Source organism: Cuculus canorus, chromosome 14 (genome assembly GCF_017976375.1).
Source record: "Cuculus canorus isolate bCucCan1 chromosome 14, bCucCan1.pri, whole genome shotgun sequence".
NCBI lineage: Eukaryota > Metazoa > Chordata > Aves > Cuculiformes > Cuculidae > Cuculus > Cuculus canorus.
The window spans coordinates 12613834-12640159 of record NC_071414.1 but is presented as its reverse complement, the minus strand read 5'-3'; the positions used below and the strand labels follow the sequence as shown (position 1 = coordinate 12640159).

At 45.9% G+C, this 26326-nt stretch overlaps 2 protein-coding genes across 4 annotated transcripts in view; both read left to right on the top strand.

Annotated features, from left to right (window-relative positions):
• ITK (IL2 inducible T cell kinase) overlaps positions 1-13566 on the top strand; it is a 29405-nt gene extending 15839 nt beyond the window's left edge. Inside the window, exons 6-17 of the mRNA XM_009565235.2 lie at positions 52-203; positions 690-755; positions 908-962; positions 3154-3233; positions 3879-4015; positions 4773-4847; positions 5535-5706; positions 6412-6628; positions 7346-7410; positions 7500-7618; positions 10257-10414; positions 10942-13566. Of these exons, the coding sequence (XP_009563530.2) occupies positions 52-203; positions 690-755; positions 908-962; positions 3154-3233; positions 3879-4015; positions 4773-4847; positions 5535-5706; positions 6412-6628; positions 7346-7410; positions 7500-7618; positions 10257-10414; positions 10942-11013 (1368 nt within the window). The 3' untranslated portion in view covers positions 11014-13566. The remainder of the gene's footprint in view (positions 1-51; positions 204-689; positions 756-907; positions 963-3153; positions 3234-3878; positions 4016-4772; positions 4848-5534; positions 5707-6411; positions 6629-7345; positions 7411-7499; positions 7619-10256; positions 10415-10941) is intronic.
• Positions 13567-16215: 2649 nt separating this feature from the next.
• The window catches only part of CYFIP2 (cytoplasmic FMR1 interacting protein 2), a 54877-nt gene continuing 44766 nt past the window's right edge, over positions 16216-26326 (top strand). For all 3 annotated transcript variants that reach the window (XM_054079575.1, XM_054079576.1, XM_054079574.1), the window contains exons 1-4: positions 16216-16372; positions 22890-23030; positions 25070-25159; positions 25248-25325. In XM_054079575.1, coding sequence (XP_053935550.1) covers positions 22914-23030; positions 25070-25159; positions 25248-25325 — 285 coding nt within the window. In that variant the 5' untranslated portion in view covers positions 16216-16372; positions 22890-22913. The remainder of the gene's footprint in view (positions 16373-22889; positions 23031-25069; positions 25160-25247; positions 25326-26326) is intronic.

Sequence of the window (26326 nt, the reverse complement as noted above, 5' to 3'; positions counted from 1 at the left end):
ATTGGTATTTATGAATATGAATTTGATGAGTCTTTTTCCTAATTTGTGCAGAAATTGTTGCTAGACCCAAGAGAAGCCTTAGTCATAGCCATATACGACTATGAAGCCCAGAATCCACAGGAGCTGACGTTACAGTATAACGAGGAATATTATGTGATTGACAGCTCTGAGGAACATTGGTGGCTGATTCAAGATAAGAATGGGTAAGTCCATTTTCAGCAGCCAATTTACAAATCCTTTCTAAATCCAGTTTGTTCTTCCATTAAATTAGATGCTGGCCTCTAGTATAACTTTTGTGAAGCATCTTCTGATAAACAGGAAAAGACAGGTGGAGGGTGGAAGGCTATTTATGGTAATTTTTTTCCCTTTGCTGTTGCTTGTATCCAGGCAGCTGAAGAAAAAGGCTCTGAAAGTTAATTTAAAAAAAAAATATTTTTTTTAAAATATTTTTAAAATATATGAGGCTGATATTTGCTGTCGTACACATGGGGGAAAAAAACTGTGAAAAATCCTGAAATTCTCCAAGTTTAGAGATGCAATCAGGCATTTCCTTCTCCCAGTAACCCTACAAAGTGCATAACAACCAGCATTTCGTTCATGCAAAGAGCAAGCAAATCTTTCAGGGCTGACTCCCACAGATGCAGAGAAAATCCTGTCTGGCACACTCACACCATGTCACATTTTAACAGGCATGAAGGCTATGTGCCGAGTAGCTACCTGGCGGAAAAATCACCTGAGAATCTGCAAATATATGAGTAAGTTGTGCCTATGTTTTTCTTGTGCCCTGGATTTGTTATAGAAGCTGCAAACCTCCCGTGTCTCTATCCCACACACTCGAGTCAGAGGCTTTTCAGCAGAAACTTTAACAGCTTAGAAATGCTGACTAGGAATCTTTTTATGTTTTCAGATGGTACAATAAGAACATCAGCAGGAGCAAAGCCGAAACACTCCTCAAGGATGAGGTAAACATGCAGGGTGGATGGGCAATAATAATTAATTAATGACAAATGAGAAGAAGCCTGCAAAGGATCCTTTGTGTAAGAGAGAGCTGCACCCCAGGATCCTGCTGTGTTGCTGTCCTTGGCCGCTTTTAGTGCACAATGCAAAATAAAGGACCACTAGCAACTCCCCTTCCTTCCGTGGCAGCTGAGTGTGGGCAGAGAGCTGTGTCATCCCTCTTCAGTCAAACGCACCAATAACTAGTGCTGATGAAAAACACTGGTTCAGAACACTGTGTCAACTGAAAACTGTGATTTTAGCTTATCTTTCCTTCCTCTGCAAGGAGGCCTGTGGGTGCCAGTAAAATCCAACCAATCTCATGCTAAACTATTTTGGGTGAAAGCCAAAAGATGGGTTTGGGGTTGGTTTTTTTTTTTCAGTTTTGTGTGTGTGTGTGCATGTGAGCACGCACCTTTAGTTTTTCATTTGAGCCAGAGTTTTCCAGTGAAGACTGTAGTGAAAATAGAAAGAATGAACTGCTTCAAATTTTCCACATAAACACAACCTTAGTTTTTAAGTCAGCTCTTACACTAACAGGAGGCTTGAATAAAGTGTTGTTTTTTGGAATTATAGTATTTTAGGGAAATAAAAGCATTTTTGGATGCTTTTAAAAATCTTTTTAGTTCCTATAAACTTCTCTGGGATGTGTCCGCACATGGTTTAGAGATCTTATCCTTTCTTTTGGTCTCACCAGTGCAGCTTTCCATGGTGGCTGCAGACCTTTCTGATTCAAAATCTTGCAGTCCCCACAGCTTCCCCAAACATGTGGCCAAGATAACGACTGATCTTTGGGCAGCCTTGATGTCAAGTGGGACAAATGGACAAGGACAGTGTTTAAAGTAACTCTGGCAGGATGTTATCTCCAATATTTGCCTGCCTGTGAAAGCAGCCCCACACTGTGCATGATACAGATGGTTCTACAGCAGCATCTGAAGACTGGTTTTAGAGCTTCCGTGTGCTAGGTATTACATAGTGTAGATATGGTGGATGTTCTGCAGATGCCCATTGAAGAGACAACCCTACGAAGTTTATAGCTCAGTGGCCTGATCCAGCCTGGGCAGAGCTGCACCTTGAAAGTCAGTAGTTGATATGCAAAGGATGCAGTAGTAGTGTCAGCCCCTCCATTCTCCAGGACCTGAATCAATCTTCTGGGAAGGTGGGAAGGAGACCGAGGTAGGGTGCTCGTGGTGGATGAGGTTTGCAGCAAGTGCTGTGGATGATAGAGGACATATAAAGTGGAGGAAATCTACCATGTAAACCAAAGGAGGGAGCAAAATCATCAGATACTTTGTATACCAGATGAAAAGCATCTTCATGTGCAAACAGAAGAAAAAATTGGGTTTTATTATTATCACTATACAGGTCAGGACAGCACATTATGTCCAAACAGTTATGTTAAATTTTCTCCTATGCCATCTGCTTGGCCCTGCAGCATCAGCCTATGATACATTTTAGCACTTAGATAAGCAGAAAACAATTACAGTGAAAAATGAAAAAGGAAAATTGTTCCATGAGTGCCAGAGTGGAAGAAGCCTGATTTTCCTACATATTTATATTCAGACACTGGGTAACTATGTCATGACAGGATCTTGTCCAAGCTTTTCCCATTTCTGGTACATTGGAAAATTATCTTTCTTACCCTTCCATATGGATTCTCTGATGTTGAATAATTTGTACACTTATTCTGTAGCTGCTCTCTCAGTGGAGGGCACTCAAAGGGGTTTGCCTTTCCACTTGGCTGCCCATTTCACTAAACTTGTGTAAAATTAATATCACCGCTATTTAATCAGATAAGGTTGAAAGTAAACAGGGGGTTCAAAATTTCTGGTTGAGAGGCTTAGAGGGACAGAGAGACACACACTTGTGTACCCACACATACATGTAAGTCTCATTTCCTCAGGAAACTGAGCTAAAAACAGATAGCACCCCAGAGAGAGCTGAGTGTACCTGCAGGCTCTGGGCACCCATCACAGCCAGGCATGGAACAGACCAAGCTCTGTCAGTTGGGTAGTGGCTCATTTTTTTTCCTACATATTTAGCACATCATCATGACTGAGCATAGATAGAGCTGAAATGAGCAGAGCTTTGCCCCCAGCCTGCTTCTTTTTTTCCTTTATGTATCTAACCAGTTTTCTCTCTTTGTTGCTGTTACAGGGTAGAGAAGGTGCCTTCATGGTGAGAGACTCCAGGCAGCCTGGCATGTACACAGTTTCTGTTTTCACCAAAGCATTAAGGTACAGCTGAGCTCAGCAGCTTTTCGCATCAATTACATCAATGAAATGACTTCTATGAGAGTGTAATCTCTGTAGCTGTTTTGGCATTATAAAGAGAGAGCAGAAGGCTTACGAAAACGACAGAGGCGAACACTTCCAAAAAAGGCAGAAGAGATAGCTGCTGTTCGCAAAGTGTATTAAAGGCTCACTTCTCCCTGCATCTATATATGTGCTTATAGATAGTCCCTTAGACATCGCTGGGGCTGTAATTTTGCTGAAATCATCCCTTCAGGTGAAGTGTTGGTAGAACTGACACAGACTATATGCTGGGCTCGTCAGAGGTAGGTAATACAAAACTAGTGAGAGTTTTGGTGATGGGGCAGAAGGTTTTCTTTCAGAAAGAAGAGGCAGAGAAAGTTAGTATTCAACCTGCTCTTACCAGGACACCTCAGCCTTTCTAGAGATGAGACCATCTACGACTGAGAGGGAGAACGTACAAGTACACAGCAAGTTAGCAATTGCAGTTCATTCCTTGGTCCTCTCCCATTTGTTCTGCAAAAGGAAGGTGCTCCCACAGCTCACTCACTCCTATTCCATTTATACCTCACATTCCTGTCTTTTTTGTTGCAACCTAGTTTTTCCCAAAGAAAACCTCCTCTTTTTCAGCACGGATAACAATCCCGTTATAAAGCATTATCACATCAATGAGACAACTGACTTTCCCAAGCGGTATTACTTGGCAGAAAAGCATGTGTTTGACTGCATCCCTGACCTTATCAACTATCACCAGCACAACGCAGCAGGTGAGTGAAGGCTGATGCTCACCAGGGAAGTTGTTGTTTTACTATGCAGCCAAGTGGCTGTTTCGAGGAATGCTTCCAAACCTTCTGCCCTTACAATGAAGTGCTAAATGGTATCACCTTTTCTTCCACTTATTGTGGCACTTGGATGGCAGGAAAATTGTCATCTTGGGTCAGCTTTCAGCATTGCACCTTCATTCTGGTCATCCAGATGGCTGACTACGACCAACACAGTCACTGTAATGACATACTATAGAGAGCCCTTTCATTCTTGAGGGCCTGTAGGGGTATGGCACCACTGCCAGACCAAGCTATCTGTTTCAGCTAAGCTTCAGGGTCTTCTTGCTCAGAAGGTAATAAATCCCCAGGCCTTGATTTGACACAAAGTTAGGGACATGGATAGGGTCCATGGCTAGACATGGGAGTCACCAAAGTTTCCTGTTCCTACAGTTCAGGAGTACCAAGGGAAACCCTGGGCTTCAAAAATGCGCTATAAGTAAAAGTTCTAGTTTGGAATTTCATTAGAGACCCACAGCTCACATTTGCTGACAGAGGGAAAACAAGAAATAAGCTGAAACTACTAATTGGCTTCCTTCTAGCAGGCAGGAAATCACAGTCTGAATAGAGGTTCAGCTGCCCTCAAGTGGAGCTGAAAATTCAGTACATTAAATCTGCTCCCAGAATCCAGGCTGCCTTCTGAGGTAGTGACTTGCCATGACTGTAACAATAACTGGAACCCACCTTTTCCTCTGTTATCCAGGTCTTGTGACTCGTTTGCGGTATGCAGTCTCTTCTTGGAGAAAAAAGGCTCCAATCACTGCAGGGCCGAGCTACGGTATGGTACTGTCATGACTATATGGGAATCACACTCCTTGCTGGTCAGTTGGGTGATCCTGAGTATCACCATGCATATTGATGAATATTCATGCCACTGCCACCAAAATAAATAGCTTTCTTCATATCTTTATGCTGTGCTATTTACTAGGTCATCATCTTTGCCATTGATAAATGAATGAGCCACACAGTGTTTTGAGAGAGGTATTGAGAACCCCAGGGTCTCAATGAAGTCAACATTAAATACTAAAATGTATGCTGAACAAAGGTGATGGAAATAGAAGCATAGCATAATTTGATGAAAACTGAGTCCCTCCTGAAAGATGCTTCCATTTGCATATTGTTGTCTACAGAATTTTGCTGGTATCATCTTTATTGTAACTCTTGGAGACACCGAAGAAACTCAAAACTGTGTTGTACTCAGTAGTGCACATATGCATGGTAGAAACAATGCTCCCTGAATAACTGGACAGACAAGATAAATAGGGAAAGAAAGAGAATGTTATTGTTCTTACTCTTGAACATGACCTGCAGCGTGGACTAGTCACATCAGCTACCAAAGATCAGACAATTTGAAGGAGAGCCAGAAAGTCTCACTCTGAATCCTGTCTCAATGTTTCACCCACAAAGGCTTTTGGTTTGACATTTTACTGCTAGATCCTTATTCTTTCTCCCTTACAATCAACAGGAAAATTGGTCATTAACGCCTCTGAGCTCACCCGTGTTCAGGAAATTGGCAGTGGTCAGTTTGGGGTTGTCTACCTTGGTTACTTGCTGGAGAAGACAAAAGTAGCTATAAAGACCATTCGTGAAGGAGCAATGTCTGAAGAGGATTTCATCGAGGAAGCTAAAGTCTTGATGTAAGTAGTAGATTCTCCAAGAAAATCAGACCTTGTAAAATTGATAAAACCAAACCAAAGATAATGTTCAGGAATATGAACAGGAATTTAAACTTGGATTATCTACTATGTATCTAAATATTATAGAGAGAGACCAGCGAGCTCTGGTGGTTACAAAGGAGAGCAATTCAAAATGTAGGTGAATTACTGTGCTTCTATCAATATCCAGAATGGCCTTCCAGCTCTCTGCTGTGTTAGTTGATGCTGTGTTTTGGAAAGCAAAGTGCTTTTTATAAAAAATAATTAGTTGAAGACCTCTCTTACAACTTGAAGGAAATTGTATTGAAAAACCTTACCTGCAAATTTTTTTTTTTGCTTTGCACAACTAAAAATATTTCTCTTTGATTTTATTGTCTTTTTTTGTATTTTTTCACATTTCTCTCCCTTCAAAATAGACAGAAATGGATTTTATTTTTGATTGATTGGATGATCTTCCATGCCAAAAAATCTTTTGGTGACCTTTGCCATTAAAATGGGATGATATTTAATGCTACACAATGTTAGATTTGGTTTACGCATCTTCTTCTTTCTGCTTTCATAGCTGTCCTTTGCAGAGAGAGAGGCGCAGCAAGGTGACATAGGCAGCTATATGTAATGCTCGCTGTAAGGATAGAAGGCACTGTGCCTCTTTCAGCCTCTTTTCCACTTTCTCTCTCTGTCCCACAGGAAGCTGTCTCACCCCAAGCTGGTCCAGCTTTATGGCGTGTGCTTTGAGAGCACTCCCATATGCCTGGTTTTTGAGTTCATGGAGAACGGCTGCTTGTCTGACTACCTCAGGAGCCAGCGGGGCAGCTTTTCAAAGGAAACCCTGCTAGGGATGTGCCAAGATGTATGTGAAGGAATGGCTTATCTGGAACAAAACTCTGTCATCCACAGAGACCTGGTAAGTTGGTCTCAGATAGGCTTTTCCTTTGCTCCAGCTGGGCTTTTCCTTGTGCTTTCTCCCTTCCTTAAATCCAGCTTTCACACTCCTCCTGCCTATCTGTTGACAGGAGGTCCAGTATTACCTTTTGCAGAAGCGGTATCAATACTTCAGGGGGAAAAAAAGCATGTCCTGAAGCACTGATTAATTTATTTCCCTTAATTGTGTTTGGGAGAGAAGAAATGAGGACATAAAGTTTGTCTTTTTTTTTTTCTGAGTGGACATTTTGCTCCCTGAGAGCCTCAGCTCCCAGGGACTGACCCCTCTTCATGTCTAAAATCAGTGAAGATGCCAAAAAGACCTGTTTTAACATATGCATAAACACGCATTGCTGATAAATTCTTCTAAATATGTGGTGTACAATCAATCTGCTGCTCTTTTGTTAGGGGCACAAGGACTGTGGGCAGCTGTGGATATTTTAGTGTCTTTCTCTGCCCTTCCCAGGCAAGAAGGGCTTGATGGTTCAACGGCTTTCTTGGCAAAAGGAACATTCTAGCTGTAGAATGTACAGAAAGCATGAGAACTTTGAGCTTTTTCTCTCTTTGTATGATATGAGGCAACTTTGATTCTGCTTTTTTTTTTTTAAGCATTATCTGCTCTGCCAGGATAAAAGCAAGTAAGTGGCTGTGCTAGTCTTTCAGTTCTGACCTTCTGCCTTTGCACCTTCTTTTCCTGCAGGCCGCTAGGAACTGCCTGGTGGGGGAATCCCACGTGGTCAAAGTGTCTGACTTCGGGATGTCAAGGTAATATCGCTGAGGATGCACCCATTACACGCAGGGAATGACATGGAACAGGGAAGGGTATTCAGCACTCCCTTCTTTTCGTTTTCCAGGATTGTTCTTGACGATCAGTATACCAGCTCCACAGGTACCAAGTTTCCAGTCAAGTGGTCTGCTCCAGAGGTTTTCTCCTACAGCAACTATAGCACCAAATCTGATGTTTGGTCATTTGGTAAGAATTTCTTGTCAGAATGGAAAAATAAATCAAAAAACACCAGCTCAGAAGAAAACTAAGGGATCAGTCTGTAATTAAACTCTTCTAAATACTACATCTTCTAGGATCCAAAAGTGTTTTGCCTTAGTAGTGGTTCAGGAAAGCAAGCCTAAATCATTTAAGTAAAAGAAAGGAAATAATAGTAAACTACCTAGATACTCTGGAACACTGCAAGTACTGCCAATTTAATATATTACACCTGTGCAATCCTCTGTAATACCAAACAATGAACTCTATGTCATGCTGATATAACAGGAATGTCCAAGAAAAAGTTTAGGAGTCACTGACAAGATTATATAAGGAAAGGAAAGACATTTAGGCATCCCACCTGTCTGCATGCCCATCCCGGGCCTGATGCTTCACTCAAACCTTGCTCCTCTGACTCCTTTTGCTTTATGCCAGTCTGAAAATATTATTTCACAGCTCACATTTTTTCATCTCATATCCTGTTCCTTGATGCATTGTTTTATGATTTGCACCTGTTCTTTGGTCTCCCTTCTGTACCCTCATAGATAAGAAAACTGTTGTATTTTTTTTTCCCCAAAGTCATAGGCACTGGAGATAACACAGGCTGCCCCTGGCCTGTTGATCTGGCACACCAATGTGTCTGGCCCATCTCCAGCAAGCATGCAAACCGTGCTACTGCAGAATGAATCGGTGCAGTGTGCTGTGCACAGCACACAGTCAATGCGGTGCCACTCAGCTCCGGGCCTCGCAGTAAATAATGCAGGATTATAACCTTTGCTAGACTGCGCTTGTGAATTCTGTGCTTCCTTCTCCCTGTACTGTGCTCCACTGTGGTTGAAGTCGTGCATTGCTGTGATGGGTTACGAGCAGTGCAGTGGGAGCTGAGTGCTCAGTCCCATGCAGCGCCTGCCTTCAATAACCCAACCCAGAGAAGCTCCAAAGAGCACCATCCCTCTCTCCATTCCCGAGCATGTGGAGGAGGCTGTCAGCACTCACCACCTACTTCCAAGGGACAATATTTGCCAGTGAAGCTGTCTCTGATGCCTCACAACAAAGTGGCAGTGACGCGGGGAGAGACGTTATTTTTTGGTAAGGATGTTCTTCTCCTCACAAGTCATTAACTGGCCTGTACATTGGGAGCCGGATGACTCCAAAAAGGGTGTTCAGTTTGATTTACAGTCAACCTACGCTGGGTGAAGTTGGTTCACTCCAGTTTTTAGAGCTGAATGAAATACCAGTGAGCATTGTCTGCATTGGTCAGCCCTTTCTGAAACGTGCAGCCAGCAGTGCTGTACATCTGTCAGACTCGTTACCTCCCCATCCAGTGGGGTTTGTATAAGAGGATTTCTCTGGTGTGTCATGGTCTTATGACTGTGAGAAGCTTTCCGCTCCACTACTCCGCAGCCCATTCATCTCTTCTGCCAGACTTGAAACCCTGCCGTGCCTAGGAGGACAAAATAGGTGTGAGAAATACCCAGTGTAGGAATCTGCACTCTGGGGGAGTACCACTGCTTTGCTTGTTCTTCAGTAGAGCCAATATCGTTGCTGAGGAGTTGTACTCTCTATGCATCTTCTTATTTGAAGGACTTAAAGCTGGAAAACAGGTTTTATTTAGCAATGTTGACTATGGAATTACCCAACTTTATTTCAGATCAGTCTGTCTGTCTGTCTACCTTTTCTAATACAGTGTTAGCACAGTTTACCAAGTCAGTCATATTAGATGACTAAAGAAATTAAACCTAATCATAACACAGATGCCTTGTACTCACTCCAGAGCCTTTCTGATCTGGTGGCTAACTGTAATGTATGCCACAGTCTTTTTTGTCTTTGCCTGTCTCTCATCCACCACACTAGAGAAGCGTGAGTTTCTGTACTGCTCTGAACAGTAATTATAGGAAAGCATTTGACTATTTAGAGAAAGGGAAAAAATGTGCTGCATTCCCTTGAAATTCCACTGTCACTGCATGTGAATTCATCCCAGTGAATCACACCACTTGAGACATTTTGCAGGCAAGGAGTTGCCAGTACTAAGGCTAAGGTAACTAACAGGAATAGAGTAATTTGTATTGCTTTCTTGCTCCTGAGTCTCACCAAAACGCATGCAAATTCTGCTTTAGAACACAGTGAAGGAAAGAACATCAGTGACATGTGATTAACCTGAATAAACAATAGATAAACAGAGTCGGTGACAAAAAAGAGGGTTCTTCTTCCCTCATTACACATCTGGATGATGTACATGCATGAGCATTCCCTCTTCACAGTTTAGGAGGATATACGACACTGCTTTTTGACATGTAATGCACTTCGACTTCATCTGACTCATGGGGAAAGAAGTCCCTGTTGTGCTAAACTGTCATAAAGTAGGACGCAGAGAAGTCAAACTTGCAGTGATCAAACTGGTACTTCCACACAGTCCAGTGCCCGGCAGAGATCCCAGCTGGTATCCTCAAATTGCACAGCTGTGTTAGGGCCTGATTTTTCACATATGTACTGAGTAGCTGAATGAAAATGCCTTTTCAAGTAACAGACACCAATGTGGAGCTGCAGAGAAGAGCAGGTGGAAGGTGGCCATGGGCCTGACAATAATTCTACTGGCTCCGTTGTGATTTTTCTTATTTGTTTACTTTAGGAGTGCTGATGTGGGAGGTCTTCAGTGAAGGTAAAATCCCATATGAGAATCGCACCAATGGAGAAGTGGTAGAAGAAATCAATGCAGGATTTCGGCTCTACAAACCCAAGCTGGCCTCCAAGGCAATTTATGAGGTCATGAGCCACTGCTGGAGGATGGTTAGTATTGTAATGGGGGAGCCTTAGTTCCCAAAGACAAGAGCTCTCTTCTTCTTTGCTTTTAGGAGGAGCGGGTATACAGTTCACATGCTGACATAAGACAAAATCCTGGAGGTGAAACACTTTGTAGCTTTCATCTGCACCAGCAGAACTAGGTTCTTTGCCTTTATTTAAGCTGCTGTTTCTAGAGTGCGTTGACTTCTCTCAGAAGTCTGTATAGTGCATCTAACTCAATAGTTTTCTTCCAAGAAAGCTGCAGGTCCATGGGGCTGAGGTTTAAAAGCAATGGCAAAAAAAAGACAGCCATCCCATTACATGGTACTTAGCGTCCACTAGGCAAAATTCACTGCCAGTAGAAAAGAAATGTTCCGCAGAAGGGAGCTCATTCTTCCATTGGCATTTTCTCTATAACAATAGATGGTATTTTTGTCGATACTCAGTTTCTTCACAAGGTTTTCCTTCCTAACCTTGCCATTGCTCTCAAACTGACATTAATGTTCTTCTTTTCTCTTCTCTTCCCTGCCCAGAGGAAAGATGAACGGCCATCCTTTTCTGCTCTTCTATACCAGCTGAGTGAAATCTCCGAGTTTGATCTGTAGTCATGGCACCAGCCACTAAGCAAGGCCAAAGGAGTCCTGAGAGGGCAGATGGCTGAATTTTCCCCTCACAAAGCATTAACATGAATCCTCTCACCATAAACACTTGCCACATGTCTGGGTTCTAGAAGAGGGCAAAGGCTGCTGCATCTAGACAGACAAGACATCCCCAGGTCTTCCAGGGCCCAGAGAGACATAGGCTGTGGTTTGGCCAAGAATGTGGTTTGAAACTCACAAGCAGATGCAACAATTGAGCACTGAGTCCTAAACCAAACAATCCAGCAAGTTTATTGTTCCTGAAGATATAGCATCAAAAATAAGAGATCTGACATTGCTATTCCAGTTCTGTGAACTCCCAAATTAAGGTCTTCCCTGGGGAAAATAACTCTTTCTTTAACCGAGGAGGAACATTTAGACATTTCCATGGTGCTCTAATTCAGAGTAGGCTGGACGTGAAAGCTTCGAACAAGAATAAGCCTGGGATACCCAGGAACAGGCTGATTTAGTGACTGTAATTCTGATGCTGATGTTTCAGGGTGGTTTTGTTCATGTTTGCATGGTTTTCTTTGAAACTGTGGCATAACAGGAACAGGATTCTGTTACCCAGTAAACTGAAGAGATGTCTGCATGTGCATGTCTGTTTGTAAGCAAGGAAAAGCAACACATTGAAGAGTCTTGAAATCCTCTGAAATTGCATTGTATAGTGAGATGGACAATGGGACTCTGGTGTAAGGAAGACATTCTTGGAGGAAGGCAGTCAAAGCTGAAAGTTAGTATTGGTTTTAGACTGTATTCAGTCTTTCTACATCAGAAGAGAAATCCATCTGGTTTCTTTGAATGGAGTATGGAGAACTGAGCAGTGCAGAGTGCTGTGTGTCTCCAGCCCAGGAAAAGACATGATCTCAGGACCTGATTATCTGTGAAAGGCACAGGTACCTACTCCTGAACTAGCATGTTGGGAAAAAGAAGAGCCGGAGGGCTTGGAAGGGTAGCCACAAGGAGGAAACGTGCAAACTATGTGGTCAGTGCACCAATGACACTGAGAAGAGTTTTCTCCTACTTCAAAGTGTAACCAAATCATCACAAGTAAAGACTTTCCCATCCCTTCCATGAACAAACTGGTGAATCCTCTGAGGACTGATCAAAGCAAATGTCCTATGCGAAAGGACTGCCTGGGTACTAACTCCACGAGGAGTTCCACATTACATAGTGACAGCAGAAGAAGGTATAAACAATATCCATCTCCTGGCACTTCAGTGTCAATCTACTTTTTCACTGAAAGAGAGACACTGCTTTGATGTAACTGACCTCAAAAAGAAAGGTGTAGGGGCTAGTGTCCTGCAGAACATGTAAATAAGATCAGGACTTTCTGCTTAGCATTAACAATAACTAGAGAAGTCAAGAGGACTCAGATGATATGTGCATATATGCAGTGGTTTTTGATGCTTCTCTGTTTGGGCAGGTGATAACATGAGTAAACCATACGTACAGCAGTTTACAAAAACTCTGAAGTGCAAATTTCCAGCAGCAATCTCTCCCATCGTTACACAAGTCGAGTTCAAATATGTTTGCCAACAAAAATGGAACAAGGAAATACTGTAATCCCATGATCTCACATATCCGGTGTCAAACTATTTCTTCATAGAAGGGGGCTTAATGTTTTTGTATTTTTCAGAGCCACGGTTCTAGGGTGGCTGTTAGGAGTCAGAATATCTTTTCAGGTCTGTGGATACAGGCAAGGGCATTAGTTTCCACCTTACACATCTTCCCACTTTGCTTTGATTCCACTTTATTTTCTTTTCTTTACTCCTACAAATACCATGTAGAATGACTGTCCCAGGCAAGGACAATCCTAACATTCAGACCGGAGGTTGTTAATCCTAAATGCAGGATCAGAGTGCTACCTTCAAGTCATGTCTGCTGGCAAAATCTCCTGGTAGTCTGAACCAATACGTAGAATGTGACCACCTATAAATAGATTTTGAACTTTTGCCTACAGTGACTTTAAGCTAGGGTCTTCTTTGCCCTCTCATCCTTTAGTCTGAGATAGCCTGCTGTCACATTCTAGTGATGCTAAACTGGGCATTTAGCTAGTGCAGTTTTCAGTAGCCCTAAGGAAGTTAAAATACACATCTAGAGCTGACTTTGAGAACAGCTGGCCATAACCCTATCTTCTCCCCTTCTTGATTGCACTTAGCCAAACCTACAACCACACAATCCTCTGAAACTATTCTTCCATGAGCACAGACACTCTGTGGCAGGGGTATCTGTAGGCTCACAAAGCTTCTGGCTTGTAGTTTCTCCATCCTGGGAGGAACCAGGGGTCTGTTGAGCCTGAGGAGGTTGCTATTAAGCAGCAGAAATATTGCTCCGCTAGAGAATGTTTCTGAAATTATATTTATGTTTAGATGAAATAAGCATAATATTTATTAGCTAGACAGTGTTGCACAAAATATTATTGTGATGTTTTATGTTCAATTTTCTTTTGCAGTATTTCTATGTACACAATACCTATTTTCACTGAAAATAAAATTGCTGGGTCCCAACTGTGGCTTTCACTATATGGTAGCAAAAATGCAAAAATGCGAAAAACATCCTCGTGCTCTTATAATCATAAGCTTGCTCTTCCTCCAAATCCTCCCCACCAACAAGCAAAGAGACTTCTTCTGGCTTTCTAAAATATCTCTGCTCCGCAGAACTATAGCTGTGTCCTGGGGTTAGTTATGTGCTGGGCTTATGAGGGTAGGAATTATGCAGAATCTCTGCAAAATGGGTCATTTACTATATGAACATATAGATTTTTAAGTCTAAACATCCATTGTGGCAGCTTGAAATTCTCAGAATCTTCATAAAATATTTAAGGATATTTCCCCACAATTATTTACAGGGGACTTCATGAATCTCAAAAGGTAACTGCATGATACCAACACACTGTAATACAGTCTTCTCCCACCATAGCAGTTTCCATGGCAAGTCTAGGTCTGTGCCCTTCACGTAGCTTAACTATATATGTTCCCTGCAAAGCAGAGTTGAGTCAGCTGTCTTCTGTCATAAAGTGAATAACTCTTCTCTGAATACCCCTTCCCTGTCTCCTTGGAAAGTATTTGAAATGTACTCAATGTTTAAAGCAGTCTCGCTTTGCCAGTCGACTCTCTCTGCTTCTCTGTATTTCAGAACGGTGGCAGGTTGGGCATGTCCCTACTCTTGCCTGCTCGTTACCAGAGGCAGTGGGTGCACGGCTCTGCCTATGTTGAACATTTGGCCAGAAATGATGCCAAGAGCAGTCTCAGCACATCCTGACCTCCTGCTGCAATGGCCGAGCTCTGGCACAGCCAGGCTGGCATCCCAGCTAGGAAACGGCAGTCAAGCGGTAACCTCATCCAGAAAGAGCTACTGATGATTCCCCGACAAGACCACAAGCTGGAGTACAGCAATGTTAGCCATGAAAAGCTTTTTACTGGGCAAGTGTTGGTCACCCTGGGGAAGTGGAGGTTGTTGGTGCTTGTTCCAGTAGGTAATTACCTTAAATCAGGCCTGGAAAAAAATCAGAATTTCCTGAAACATTTTTTAATGAACATGTTTCTATGTGTATTTGGTTTTGTCCTCTCTGAACGCTGCACTCAACAACATGGCAGGATTCAGGTGGATGGCTCTGCCAAATCTCATTTGGCAGTCACTTCATATTTGTGTATATTCTTCTGTTGATCTCACCCCACCCTCATGTTATCTTCCCCCTCCACACATAACCAGCTGATGCAGATATTCCTGTGTCCGCGGCCGTACGGGGCCTGTTCCTCGCTGCCGTTCTTCCCAGCCTGTAAGGCAGATGCAGAGAAGTTCATTCTATTATTCTATGATCTAAGACAACCTAGAGTAGAAAACTAAAATAATATCATAACATTCATGGAAATCCCATCCCCTTGAGCCTGACTGATAATGGGAGCAGATTAAGCTGTGCAAAGGAATTCCATAGCAGATTTCACTGCCACAGTTTTCTTGAGCTGACCTTGTTTCACCTGCAACCTCAGAAAAATATTAGCTGTTAAATCTTTTGGACCTGCAGCAACAATGCTCATTTACTGATTTTTTCTGACAAGCAATAAATAATGAAAGGTGAAGTGATGGCTACAAAATGTTCCAGTTAAAAGTGAGATAGAAAAAATGCCATGCACGAAAGGTGAAGATTCTACTCCCAAAAACACTGTCGACAGATATTTTCAGGTATGCTCTTGTCCATTAAAACAACAATCTTTTCTAAGACCGCCTTCCTGCTTCTGGAGTTTGCAGACCCTCAGCCCATGGCATCCACTCAACCTGTGGAAGCAGAGCCACAGTGTAAACCTGGTATCCAGACTTCCTTATGGAGCCAACAAAAGCCCATGGGAACCAAGCTCAGCCCTATATCAGCATGGACAGCAGAGCAGCTGTCTCTAAGGAATCCAGAGGGGTCTAATCTCTAATCCACAAAGGGCCAGGTGGCAGTTCATTTTTAGCATTGGCTGATCCTCAGGAAAAGGACACTGACAGGTCTGCCAAGGAAATATATCTAAGCCTGTATCTAGACTTTCAACTGTCTTTGGGTACCCACCAATGCCTTTAATAAACAAACAGCAGCATCAGGAGCCGAGGGCTGCAGAAAAACAAATGAAGGCCCTGTACACGGTTTCCATCAATCACCACGAGGTGATATTCCTCTGAAAGCTGCAAGAGGTTTAGATTCCACAGCAGATCTGAAGAGCTGTATTGCAGCATGAGCGGGACTGGAAACTTCTTCCTGAAGAAATGTCAGATGCCAAAAGGAAGATCTTTTGGATACGGTGCTGACTCTGAAGAGGCTTGGAGCTCTGTGCACAAGCATCGCCTTCTGATTTTGGTCTCTTATAAGCTCTGTGATCCAAGGCTTTATATGCAGTCCATAAACAGGGCTTTTATTAATATTCTAGTTAAAACCCAAGCACGGTACCGGTCCTCCGGGGGGAAGAGAGGCTGAATACCTGAGACCCAGCAGGCACAGCAGCGGGGGGTGCAGAGCCCCAGCCTGCTTTACCCTCTCGGGGACCCAGCCTCGAGCCCTGACCCTCCGATCATCGGGGGGACCGGTGGTCCTCCCGTTCCCCACCGCTGCTGCCCCTCAGCCTTCACCCCCGGGGCGGGGAGGTGTGCGGGATGCGGGGTGCTGGATGCGCTCCCGCTGCGCATCCCCCGCGCTGCCCGGGGGAGGAGCCGGGGCTCCCCCCTGCCGCCGTGCGGAGGGGCCGGCGGAGAGCCGCGGAAGTGCACTTGCTGCAGCCATTTCCTGCTCTTTGTGCGGGCGGCGCGGAGCATCCCGCGGCGCGGAGCATCGCAGCCCGCGGCTCGCCAGGTGAGCGGCGCGGCGGGGGGATGCGCAGCCTCCCCCATCCCTCCCTCTCCTCCTCCATCCCTCCCTCTCCTCCTCCATCCCCTCCTCTCTCCCTCCATCCCTTCCTCTCTCCTTCCATCCCTTTCTCCATCCATCCTTCCCTCTCTCCCTCCATCCCTTCCTCTCTCCCTCCTCCCCTCATTCCTCCCCTCATTCCCCCCTCCCTCTCTCCTTTCTCCCCTCCCTTTCTCCATCCCCCCCTCCTTCTCTCCCTCCCCGTCCCCCCGCGACGAGGGGGCAGCAGGGGGGCAGGTGCTGCCGGCCCTGGGCAGAGGGAATGCGGGAGGCCGCGGCGAGCCGGGATGTGCGGGGATGTATCCCATAATGCTTAGAGCTACCTGCAGCATTCAGCCTCTCCGGGAGAAAAAAAAAAAAAAAAGGAAAAAAAAAAAAAAGAAAAGAAAAAATAGCTGAAATCCCTTTTTTCCCCCCGCACTCCGGCTGCGCAAGCTCAGGGCAGGGGGAGAGGGGCTGCGGGCAGCAGGGGCAGCGCTCAGCCGAGCCGGGGTGACGGTGATGCTTGATGCAGGGAGAAAGGGATGGAGGAGATGATGGAGGAGTGGCAGCGCCGGGCCAGGAGCTGAAGGTGGCCCCGGTGGGAGCTCCCGAGCAGCGCCCGGATCGCCCGTGGCGTGAAAATACGGCGCCTCTGGGGGAGGAGGAAGGCAGGGTGGGGGGCCACGGTCCCTAGCTGCGCCCGCGGGGTCGCGCTTTGGCGTCGGTTGGAGCTGGCACATCCTTTCCCTTCCAAACCCGCCGCCTTTCCCGTGCGTGAGACCGTTGTAAGCAAGGTGCGCCCCGCGGAGCGTTTCTTTGTGCTGAACTTTCCACCCGAGGATGCTGGAAACGCGTGGTGCCAGCCGCATCCCGCCGGGGAAGGGAGGCAGGGGGGCTGCAGGAAATTTCCGTGGGTTGGGAAGACCGGGAAGGAATGAGGAGAAGAAAAAGAGGCGCATACTAAAACCTCCCTGCTTGCTCAGGGTTGTTTTGGAGAAGGGGGAAGGGTGGCGGTTGTGTGTGTGTGTGGTCACAGGACGCTGCCAGCAGCAGAGCTTGTCCCCCTTTGCCATCTGCCGCTTTCCAGGGGGGGTTCCTGACCGGGAGGGGATGGATCACAAAGATTTTGTAGAATTAGGCTGAGTCGCTAAACCCTCTGCACCCCTCCTGCCCTGAAAGAAGACAGCCCCTCGTGTTCTGTGTGATGACAGTTACCCTGGGTTAGTCCCTGAGATGGGTGACGAGCCCCGTATTTTGGTGTCTGCCACAGCTGTATAATTTTAGGGCGATGCCCTGCAGAGGATAATTATTTTCTGCTTTTCTCTGTTAATTATTATTAATGAAGCCCAAGGAATATGGGAAAATCTTCAGTTTCCTGACCAGGGTCTCTTCAGCAAAGCAGACTATGCTGATATAGTGATAATAATTTTATTAACAATTATCATCTTTGTGTGAAAAATAGGAAGATAATTTCTGGTAGATCAATAATTGGCATAATTGGCTAACTATTGACAATACTGTCCTTTATGATTTAGTTTCCCAAGAAGCGCTTTAACTGTCAGCAACTGGGTTGCTCAAAAACTTGCTCTAAATTTCTCTACTATCTTTCAAATGTAACTTCCTATACCTGCCTCCTTTCTTGACCCTCTTTGGCATCAGAAAAAAAAACGATGAAGTTATTCTAAAGGAAATAAATTAAATAATTGTGTTGCTGAGAGAGAAGGACAGCATAAATGCCTGGAACGCAGCCCTCATGGAATGGCAGAAAATGTAGAGCAGAGGTACAGAGAAACTGCTTCAGGAGTTGTGCTGTTTGGCTTCCTCCTTTCATGGGAAGGGTAATTTCATGGTTATTAACATCTGTGTCTGTGTAGGGCAGGAGCCCAGCTCTGCCAGCCTGGCACATCCTGGCTGTGTTTATTTGCTCCTGCAAAGAACCTCCTGACCGCGGTAGTGGTTGCAATTGACAATTCTTACAGCATGAGAGAAGGGGTTGATGATGTGCAACCTAAGACACTGGGGACTTTGATCTCATGCATTTTAGGCAAGAGTCAAAGTAAGGTTTTGCACCCTGAAGTTATTCTTCTTGACTAGAAATACATTGATGGCCAGGAGCGTCTACCCTCCTCTTCCTGTAAGGCAGTGGGTACCAGAAATGCTCTGCTTTTGTGCAATGAGACATCAGTCTGTTGGGGTATGTGTTGGGCCAGGATGCTTCCTGACCACGGGTTAAATGCTATTTTGGAGTAAGAGCATTACCACAGGGGCAAAAATAAATTAAGTGACCTTTCCAGGTTACCCAGGGACTGGGCATCAGAACTAAAGAACCCCAGATCCTCAGGGGAAGTTTGTCCTCCTTCTCTGTATTGCCGTCTCTCCAGCAAAAGTCATCTTCCTGCTCATCTCACACCAGTCTTGCAGGGCATGGACCCTGTCTTATGGCCAATCTCCTGGGCAATTCCCATTTTTTCTTGCCTTTTTTTCACGCTTCTGGTAGCTACTGCCGCTTTAGTGTGAGTCTGTTGGTGCAAGTGAGCTGAAAAACTGAAACAGCCCATGCCACTTCCCCAGAGTTCTCAACTGTGCAGCTTCGAAGCTGAGCGCACGTGCATACAACTACTCATTATAGAATCACTTTTTAAAGTCTTCCTTTGTTCCACCAAGCTGCTCTAACAATAAAGACATCTTTGTTCCTTTCGCTGCAAAGAGGATGATATTTTACCAATACTTCTGGGCAAACATTTGGTGGGGAAGGTAGGACCTGCCCTGCAAGTTCAGACATCTGGGATGTCCATCTCTGCTCCTTCTTAAAGCCTTCCTATGCTGTCTGTTAAATCTGCTACCACAGTATAGTCGCCGTTTCGGGAACTCCTAATTTCCATTTTGAGGTGGTGAGGCTGTGCTCTGTGCGTGGACCTCACCTCCACATGGCTATCTCCCTGCAGCGTCCAAAAGCCCCAGAGCCTCTGTGTGGTTGTTTGGCTTTAGAAGATGTAAGAGATGCCCAAAGGTGTTACGGTTGATATATGGGATGGGGAGAGGAAGTTTCTACAGTAGATGGGTAGAAAGTGTGGGCAGCACTCATTAGCACCGATGCTCATTCACAGAAGAGGCAAACGTGGTGGCTGCATTTCTTTTCCACGTTTTCACTGGGGTGGGGTTGGCTCCTGCTAGGCTTACATTCAGGTGCCAAAACAGGTAGGACTGGAGGGACTTTGGCTTCTCTGAGCACCGGTGGGATATGGAGAAGAGCCATTAGATGGCTCCCAGCAGCCTGTGTGGCTGTGTTTCAGTCGATGCAGGCAGGATGTGCTTCCTGTGCATGAGAGAAACCCTTGCTCCGCTGTGCACGTGTCACAGCAGCAAAACAGCCCTGTTCTTGGGCAGGCTGCTGTGCTGTTCCTGGGTGATGTGGCCCCCTGCTCCAAACCAGGTGCACCAGAGCACCATCAGCAAACCACAAACATGGGTGGACTCTCCTCTTCCCGCTGTGGCTGCCCCTGCTCTGAGGCTCAGGTGGTTGGTGGCAGTTAAGGCTTAATGGGGACTTTCTGATGCGTGTCCCAGGGATTCCGATCTTCCTCAGGCTGAAATCACTTGGTCGCCACCACTTTACCTGATGGCTGTCCCACTTATTGCTGGACTGAGGGGATGAACCAGGATTTGCTGCAGCAGCTCTAGCACATTTGTGTTAGAAACCTCATTGCAGGAAGGTGAAGGAGGGCAGGTGGTCTCTGGCAGTGGGACTTCCCCTTTCGCCTCTCCTGGGCAGCCCCCATGGTGAGGAGACACCATGCAGCGCCCCATGGGCTGGGCCAAGCAATTGCTGATGCTTCCAGCGTCTTCCTCAGCCTTTGTACCAGTGCACAACCTCTCTAACAGCTGGGTGTTTACTTCTGGCAGTGGAGCCCAACCAAGAGCAGGACCCTTGCCAGCCCTACAGGCACCCTGAGGAGGGTGCAGGGCAAGGGGAGCAGGTGAGGGGCCACAGCGTGGCAGATGGGGATTGCTTGGGACTGCTCCTCCGTGGCTGATCCGATGTGAGGATCCAGATCTGCCCACCCTGGACCAGTAACCCCTCCTCCATCGCGCACTCTGGCTGTGAGGTTGCTGTCTGTCACAGTGCACTACAGGTATGAGACCTAAGGGAAGTCCCAGCAGATCGTGCTTTACCTCTTGGCTTCTGTCGGTTTTGCTCTTGGACTTAAGAAAGAATAGAATTGAAATCAGGAGTCCTCATAAAGACTCATCCCTTTAACCTCCAAAGTCTGTGTAGTTTTTCCGTCTGTGTTTGGACTCTTGCGCTCAGCCGTGGTGAAGCGTGGGGTGGGCTGATAGCCAATTGCACTGCTTGCTCACCATGGCTTGACGCTTCCTTTTCTGTTCATGTATTTCTACATGCTGCCTCTCTTCCTCTGTTGGAGTCCAAGATCTCTGGGGCAGGGACGTTCCCGGGGTGGTGTTCTGGGAAGCCAGAGGAGAGTCTTGAGGTACTGGATGGAGGGTGATGGCAAGCGCTGGGCAACTGAGGAGGTCCATGGGGCTGGGCCAGATGAGCCACCCACCAGGCACAGAGTGGGGCAGGGAGGAAGCTGTTGCTGCCTGTGGTGTGCAGGGAGGTAATGTTTGGTTTTGACAGTTGCTACAATTTGTAACAGGAAACTATTTTAGCAGAGCAGGGCGAAGAAGGAAACAGAAACTTGAGCATGTAGTAAAAAGGCTGCTTGAGATTGTTTATTCTCCAGGCACTTATGCTATGGTGCTCCAGCTGTAGGTATAACCAAGCCTGTTTCTCAGCTGCTGGATACCTCGGGGAGGCGTTTGTGGAGGTGGAATGAGTTTTACCAGGCTCATACATATTCTCTCAGCCCATGCATGCAGGCAGAGATGATGATAAAGGGCACCATACCAGACTTGTCCCTCTCATCACCCAACACGAAGCTGCTCCAAGAGTGCACACAGTGCGCATCCCCTTTGGTCATGGTCCTTGCCAGGTTATTGTGTGCCTGTCTATGGATATCCCGAAGTCATTGTCCTTCCATGCTCTCAGTGCTGGAAATGAAAAGCGAACACATATTCTTGGAAACAGTGACTCACTTAAAAAAGAAAAAGAACCTAAGGAATTTGTAGGAGGTAATCAGCTATATATGAGTGCCTATGGAGGTGCTGTTGCAAACAGAGGAACTGACTATGATTGTACAGGAGGAGGTAGGCTACCTTGGGGCTGTACCTGGCGCTTCTGTCAGACACTGCTGGAGCCCCATGTTCTGCTACCATGGTTGCACTTCAGCAAAAAAGTTGCAAAATTAGATCAAGGTTAGAGGACAGCCAAAGAGATGATGAAAGGACTGGAAAATCTGCTCTGTAACATGGCAGGCAAAGAGCTCAGTCCACTTGCCTGAGCAAAGGTTGCAGGGTGTATTATAAATATGTGAGTATCTTGATGGGAATTTTGATAATAGAGAGCTCCACTGTCTTGTAGATTAGAATGATAAAATTCGATGGCTCACATTTGAAGCTAGACAGAATCTGGGGGGCCGATTTGCTAATTGAATGACATGTCAGTATGTAAAGTGAGTTCTCTCTCTGCAAATGCTTAAATGCAGCAGTTTTTTTCTAGGAGACACAAGCTCTAGGTTGGTCACAGCTATTGCACATGGGTTAGGTACTAACTGGGGAAGCCCTGTGGGTGTGATTATACAAGCGGCTCAGCGTGGGTAACAACAGCCCATCCCTCCATGCTTGTGCTCTTAAGCAAAGGTGAATGGCGAAGGAGTTAAGGGAAGTAGAGATTTGTCCTGGGGCTCTCATTAGGGTAAGCGGGGTGTTTTCCTTTGCTCTTTATTTTACATGCAACTGGCACAGTTGTCTGCTCCACAGCAGGCTGGGACTGGGCAGGGGATACCACGCATATGGTAAAAACAGGGAAAAATTTTAACAGCAGCTTCTTTTTTGCTGCTTGCAGTGCCACAGCCTGTCTGTGCAGCACTCCATCCTTTCTGGTTCACCTTGGAGAACGTAACTTGTTGTTTACAGTTTCCAGCGCTGTTCATGTGTATAAGGAGAGCATGTGAGTGTCAGCATTGGTCATACTTTTCTAATCACGCTGTTTCAAGAGATATTTTTGATAGCACCACTTTGCATTTTGGATCACACGCTTTCACTCGGGTCTCCTGAAGCTGCACTGCAGCACCCAGCAGTGCTCTGTCTTAGGCAGTTTTGCATAGAGTTAAGCAGAGAAGGGCATGGGTGAATGGTTGTGTTCCTCTTATTCTGCATTCTTACTCTGCTGATGAATCATAGAAGGAGAGATCACATGGAGACGTAGGTTAAACACACAAGAAAACTAAAACGAGATCAACCGGGATGATGTCTCCTGCAGTGCCAGCCAGTCGTGGCTCTAGTTTTGTCCTTTGGTGCTCTCCCACTCAGTCTTCTGGCTGTTGTCTGTCTATCACTCTCTCTTTTCCTTTGGATTTAGCGTGGAAACTGAACATCCAGAACCATGACCACTCACGTCACGTTAGAGGATGCCTTGTCCAACGTGGACTTGCTGGAGGAGCTGCCTCTGCCAGACCAGCAGCCATGCATCGAACCGCCTCCATCCTCCATCATGTACCAGGTACCTTCAGCTCCCAGAGATGGTGGGGCAGGGAGGGTTGTTCCAATAGCTCATGAGAAGCATAGGAGCACGTGTTGCTGTGAAAACTGTCCAAAAATATTCTGGGTTCACTATGTTTAAGGAAATGGTCAGAACAGATCTAGCCACTAATCTGTTCCCAAAGGCTTTGAAAGGAAAGTGCTAGAGATTGGTGGAAGTGATCTTTAAGGCTGAGCGGGACATAGGGAGGTTAAAAATGAGGAGCGGAGTACATAAATGGGTAAGAAGCAGGAGATAAGATTTGTGATAACAGCAGAAAGTTCTCAGCAATGTTTTATTGTGCACATATTTCTGTGCTGCCTCTTTATGGTAGTACATGCATCTAAGTAGGTCAGAATCGAAGTTCTGCCTGACTTTGGCTGGCCTGTGCTGCTTGCACAGCTGGAGCTGCCGGTCTGGGGACCTGATCGCATGCATAGGAGGGCAGTCGCTACAATTGCTTCTCTGCCTTCAACAACCACAGATTTAGCTGCAGCTGCACTGACCAAGCTGAGCTTGGCATGAGCCCAGGGTGAGGCTCAACCTCCTGCTTTTGGATTCGCGGTGGGGTGCCCTCAGCTGCTTGGCCACCACACCCTGCCCTATAGCACACACCCACGGATAAATATAATGTGGGGTTACTTTCTCCATCCTGCCATTCCTGAACCCATCGCTTACCCGTGGCGGTGTATAAACACACCCTCACTGTGATTGCAGTACTGTGTATGCAGGGGTCTGAAATTACAGTATCTCTTTCAGCAGGTCAGACTGTGGCCTCGTTCAGTAGAGTTGGTATCTTTACGGTTATCAGACACAAAGGAAGTTCTGAACTGCTCAAACTTAAGCTCTCCCTGAAGAATCTTGATATCGTTTTTGCTTATCTCTTCTTTAAATCATTTCTACTCTTTGCTGGCTTGTGTTCTGTGAGAGACTCAGGCTCCAGTCTTATGGCACAGCCTCCTTTCAGGGCCACAACTGTGTGCACACAGCCAGACCCAAAAACCTCCACTAAACTGGGTCTAGAGATATTGGCCAAGACTCATACTTGGTTTGTATGTAACCCTCTCCCTTGCAAGCCAGAAATGCATATGCAGCCTCAGCTTGTGTTGTCACATTAGTCACATATAATGTTTTTGAGGCACTAAGAGGACCCCTGTGGTCTGCATCCTAGCTTTTCCTACTCAGGAAATCAGTTATTGAGGTGAGCCACAATGCTAATGTCATTGCAAGGAGCAGCTCTGGGTGCCTGGGACTCTGTGCACTCTGCCCTCTAGCAGAAACCATCAGCCAGCCTTCGCAGAGGAAATTACCTGAATGCACAGCGTGTGAATAGGCACTCACTGCAGAGAGGCTGAGGAGCTGCTTTTGTCATCCTCTCCTCACTCTGCACTTTCTCATTCCACTGTCCCGACACTAAGCAACAGCTCGACTTCCAAAACAACTGCTCTCCCAAAGCATCTTCTTTCAAGAGCAACACTAGTGCTGATAATAGCGTCTGGATGAGTGCTGACTTTAATATTTATGTTTTCCAGACATCCAGTTCCCTGACCTTTCTCAGTGTTTATTCTCTGCAATTCCTGCTGACAGGATGTGGTCTTCCCCTAGCAGCCAGGGCACAAATAGGAATTAATGAGGCTGCATCTGTCTTTGAGTTACCAAGCTAAAATCCCTAGAATAATTGCTGTAGGTTTGTTTCCCGGTGAGGCTGCAATTCCCTGTAACTGATTCCCATATGGTTTGACTTGATTTTGCAAGGGTTCATCAGCCTTGATTGCCATATTTTCACACATATAATCTGCAGAATTTCTTCTAATGTACGTGTGATTCAGAAGCATCACAGGCTGCATGAATGAGTCTATTTCAGATCTAGAGGTGCAGCACCTGAAGTAGTTCATAAGTCACTCCTGTATCCCAGGAGCCCTCCTGTTTCTGTCTTTTGCCAATACATCTCATACCGGGCTGTATCAGGTGAGCAAATAAGTAGCAGTATTTTAATCCTCATCTCTCCATTTCACCCACAGGCTAATTTTGACACAAACTTTGAAGACAGAAATGCCTTCGTGACTGGCATTGCGAGGTACATCGAGCAGGCGACAGTGCACTCCAGCATGGTGAGTCCCGTGGGCTCTGCCCCAGCGATACGGAGCCTGCAGCGCATGCGCTGCCCCCCAACTCGAGTAACGTCTCTCTGTCTTTCAGAATGAAATGCTGGAAGAAGGTCATGAATATGCCGTGATGCTTTACACATGGAGGAGCTGCTCACGAGCTATCCCCCAGGTACCAGGGCCCTTGTCGGGCAGAGGTGTTCCCAGAGCACCTACTTGGTTTAGCCTTCAGTATGGGTTTGGACTGGAGGCAGAAAAACAGGGAAGATTGAAGCAGACAGAAAGTTTGAAAAGAGAGATCATTGACCCTTCAGATTGTTCTCTCCCCACTGAAGTCTTGACTACCAATCTCAGCAGCTCGTAGCCATTTCAGAAGCAGCTCTATACTGCTACGCCTAGCAAAGGACACCTGCTCTGCACACTCATGTATACAAAAACTCCATTCTCAAAAACCTTCTAACAATACCCCCCACCTCAGTCACGCTCCCTGTGAGCCGGCTGCCTTATATACATTTCCTGGTTTCACAAGGCCCTCCCCTGCTCCCCAAAGCGTCACACCTGAGGATATTTCAACCCAGCTTGTTTGTTCTACAGCTGGTAGCAGCATTCAGCTGAGCACAGCTGTCATCCAGCACGGTACTTGGGATAGTGCTGTGTTTTGCCAGTTGGGTCTTTATCCACTTCTCTGTTTGGAGAACAGGTAGCCTTTGGTTTCATTAAAACAGTGTGGTTATTTCCTTCCTGGTAGAGTGCTCGAATATGTTTCTCTCTCATGTCGTGGGGAGATGGAGCGTGCGTTAGGCAAAGACAGTTAGGTTTTGGAATTTGACAATAAAATCATAAAGATCTAGTTTATATCATACTTTCCTGATACCATAATGTTGTATCAGGGACTTCGACTTCAGTTACAAGTTGCTGCAGTGCCAAGTGGGACTTCTGTGTTGTGTGGAGAAGAAGCTTGAGGCAGCCTGAGGTGAGAACAGTGAGTCCCCGTAAGCCGTGGCAGACACAGGCTCTCCCTGATCTGCACAGAGCAAATGAGGCAGCTGGGGCAGGTTGTAGCATTCCAAACTGCTGCCCAGGCTGCAGTGCTCTCTCGGCTCCTAAAGAAGCCCCAGAATTGTTGATGTTTTGCAAGGATGCATGAAGGAGCACTTCAATATGCCAGAAACA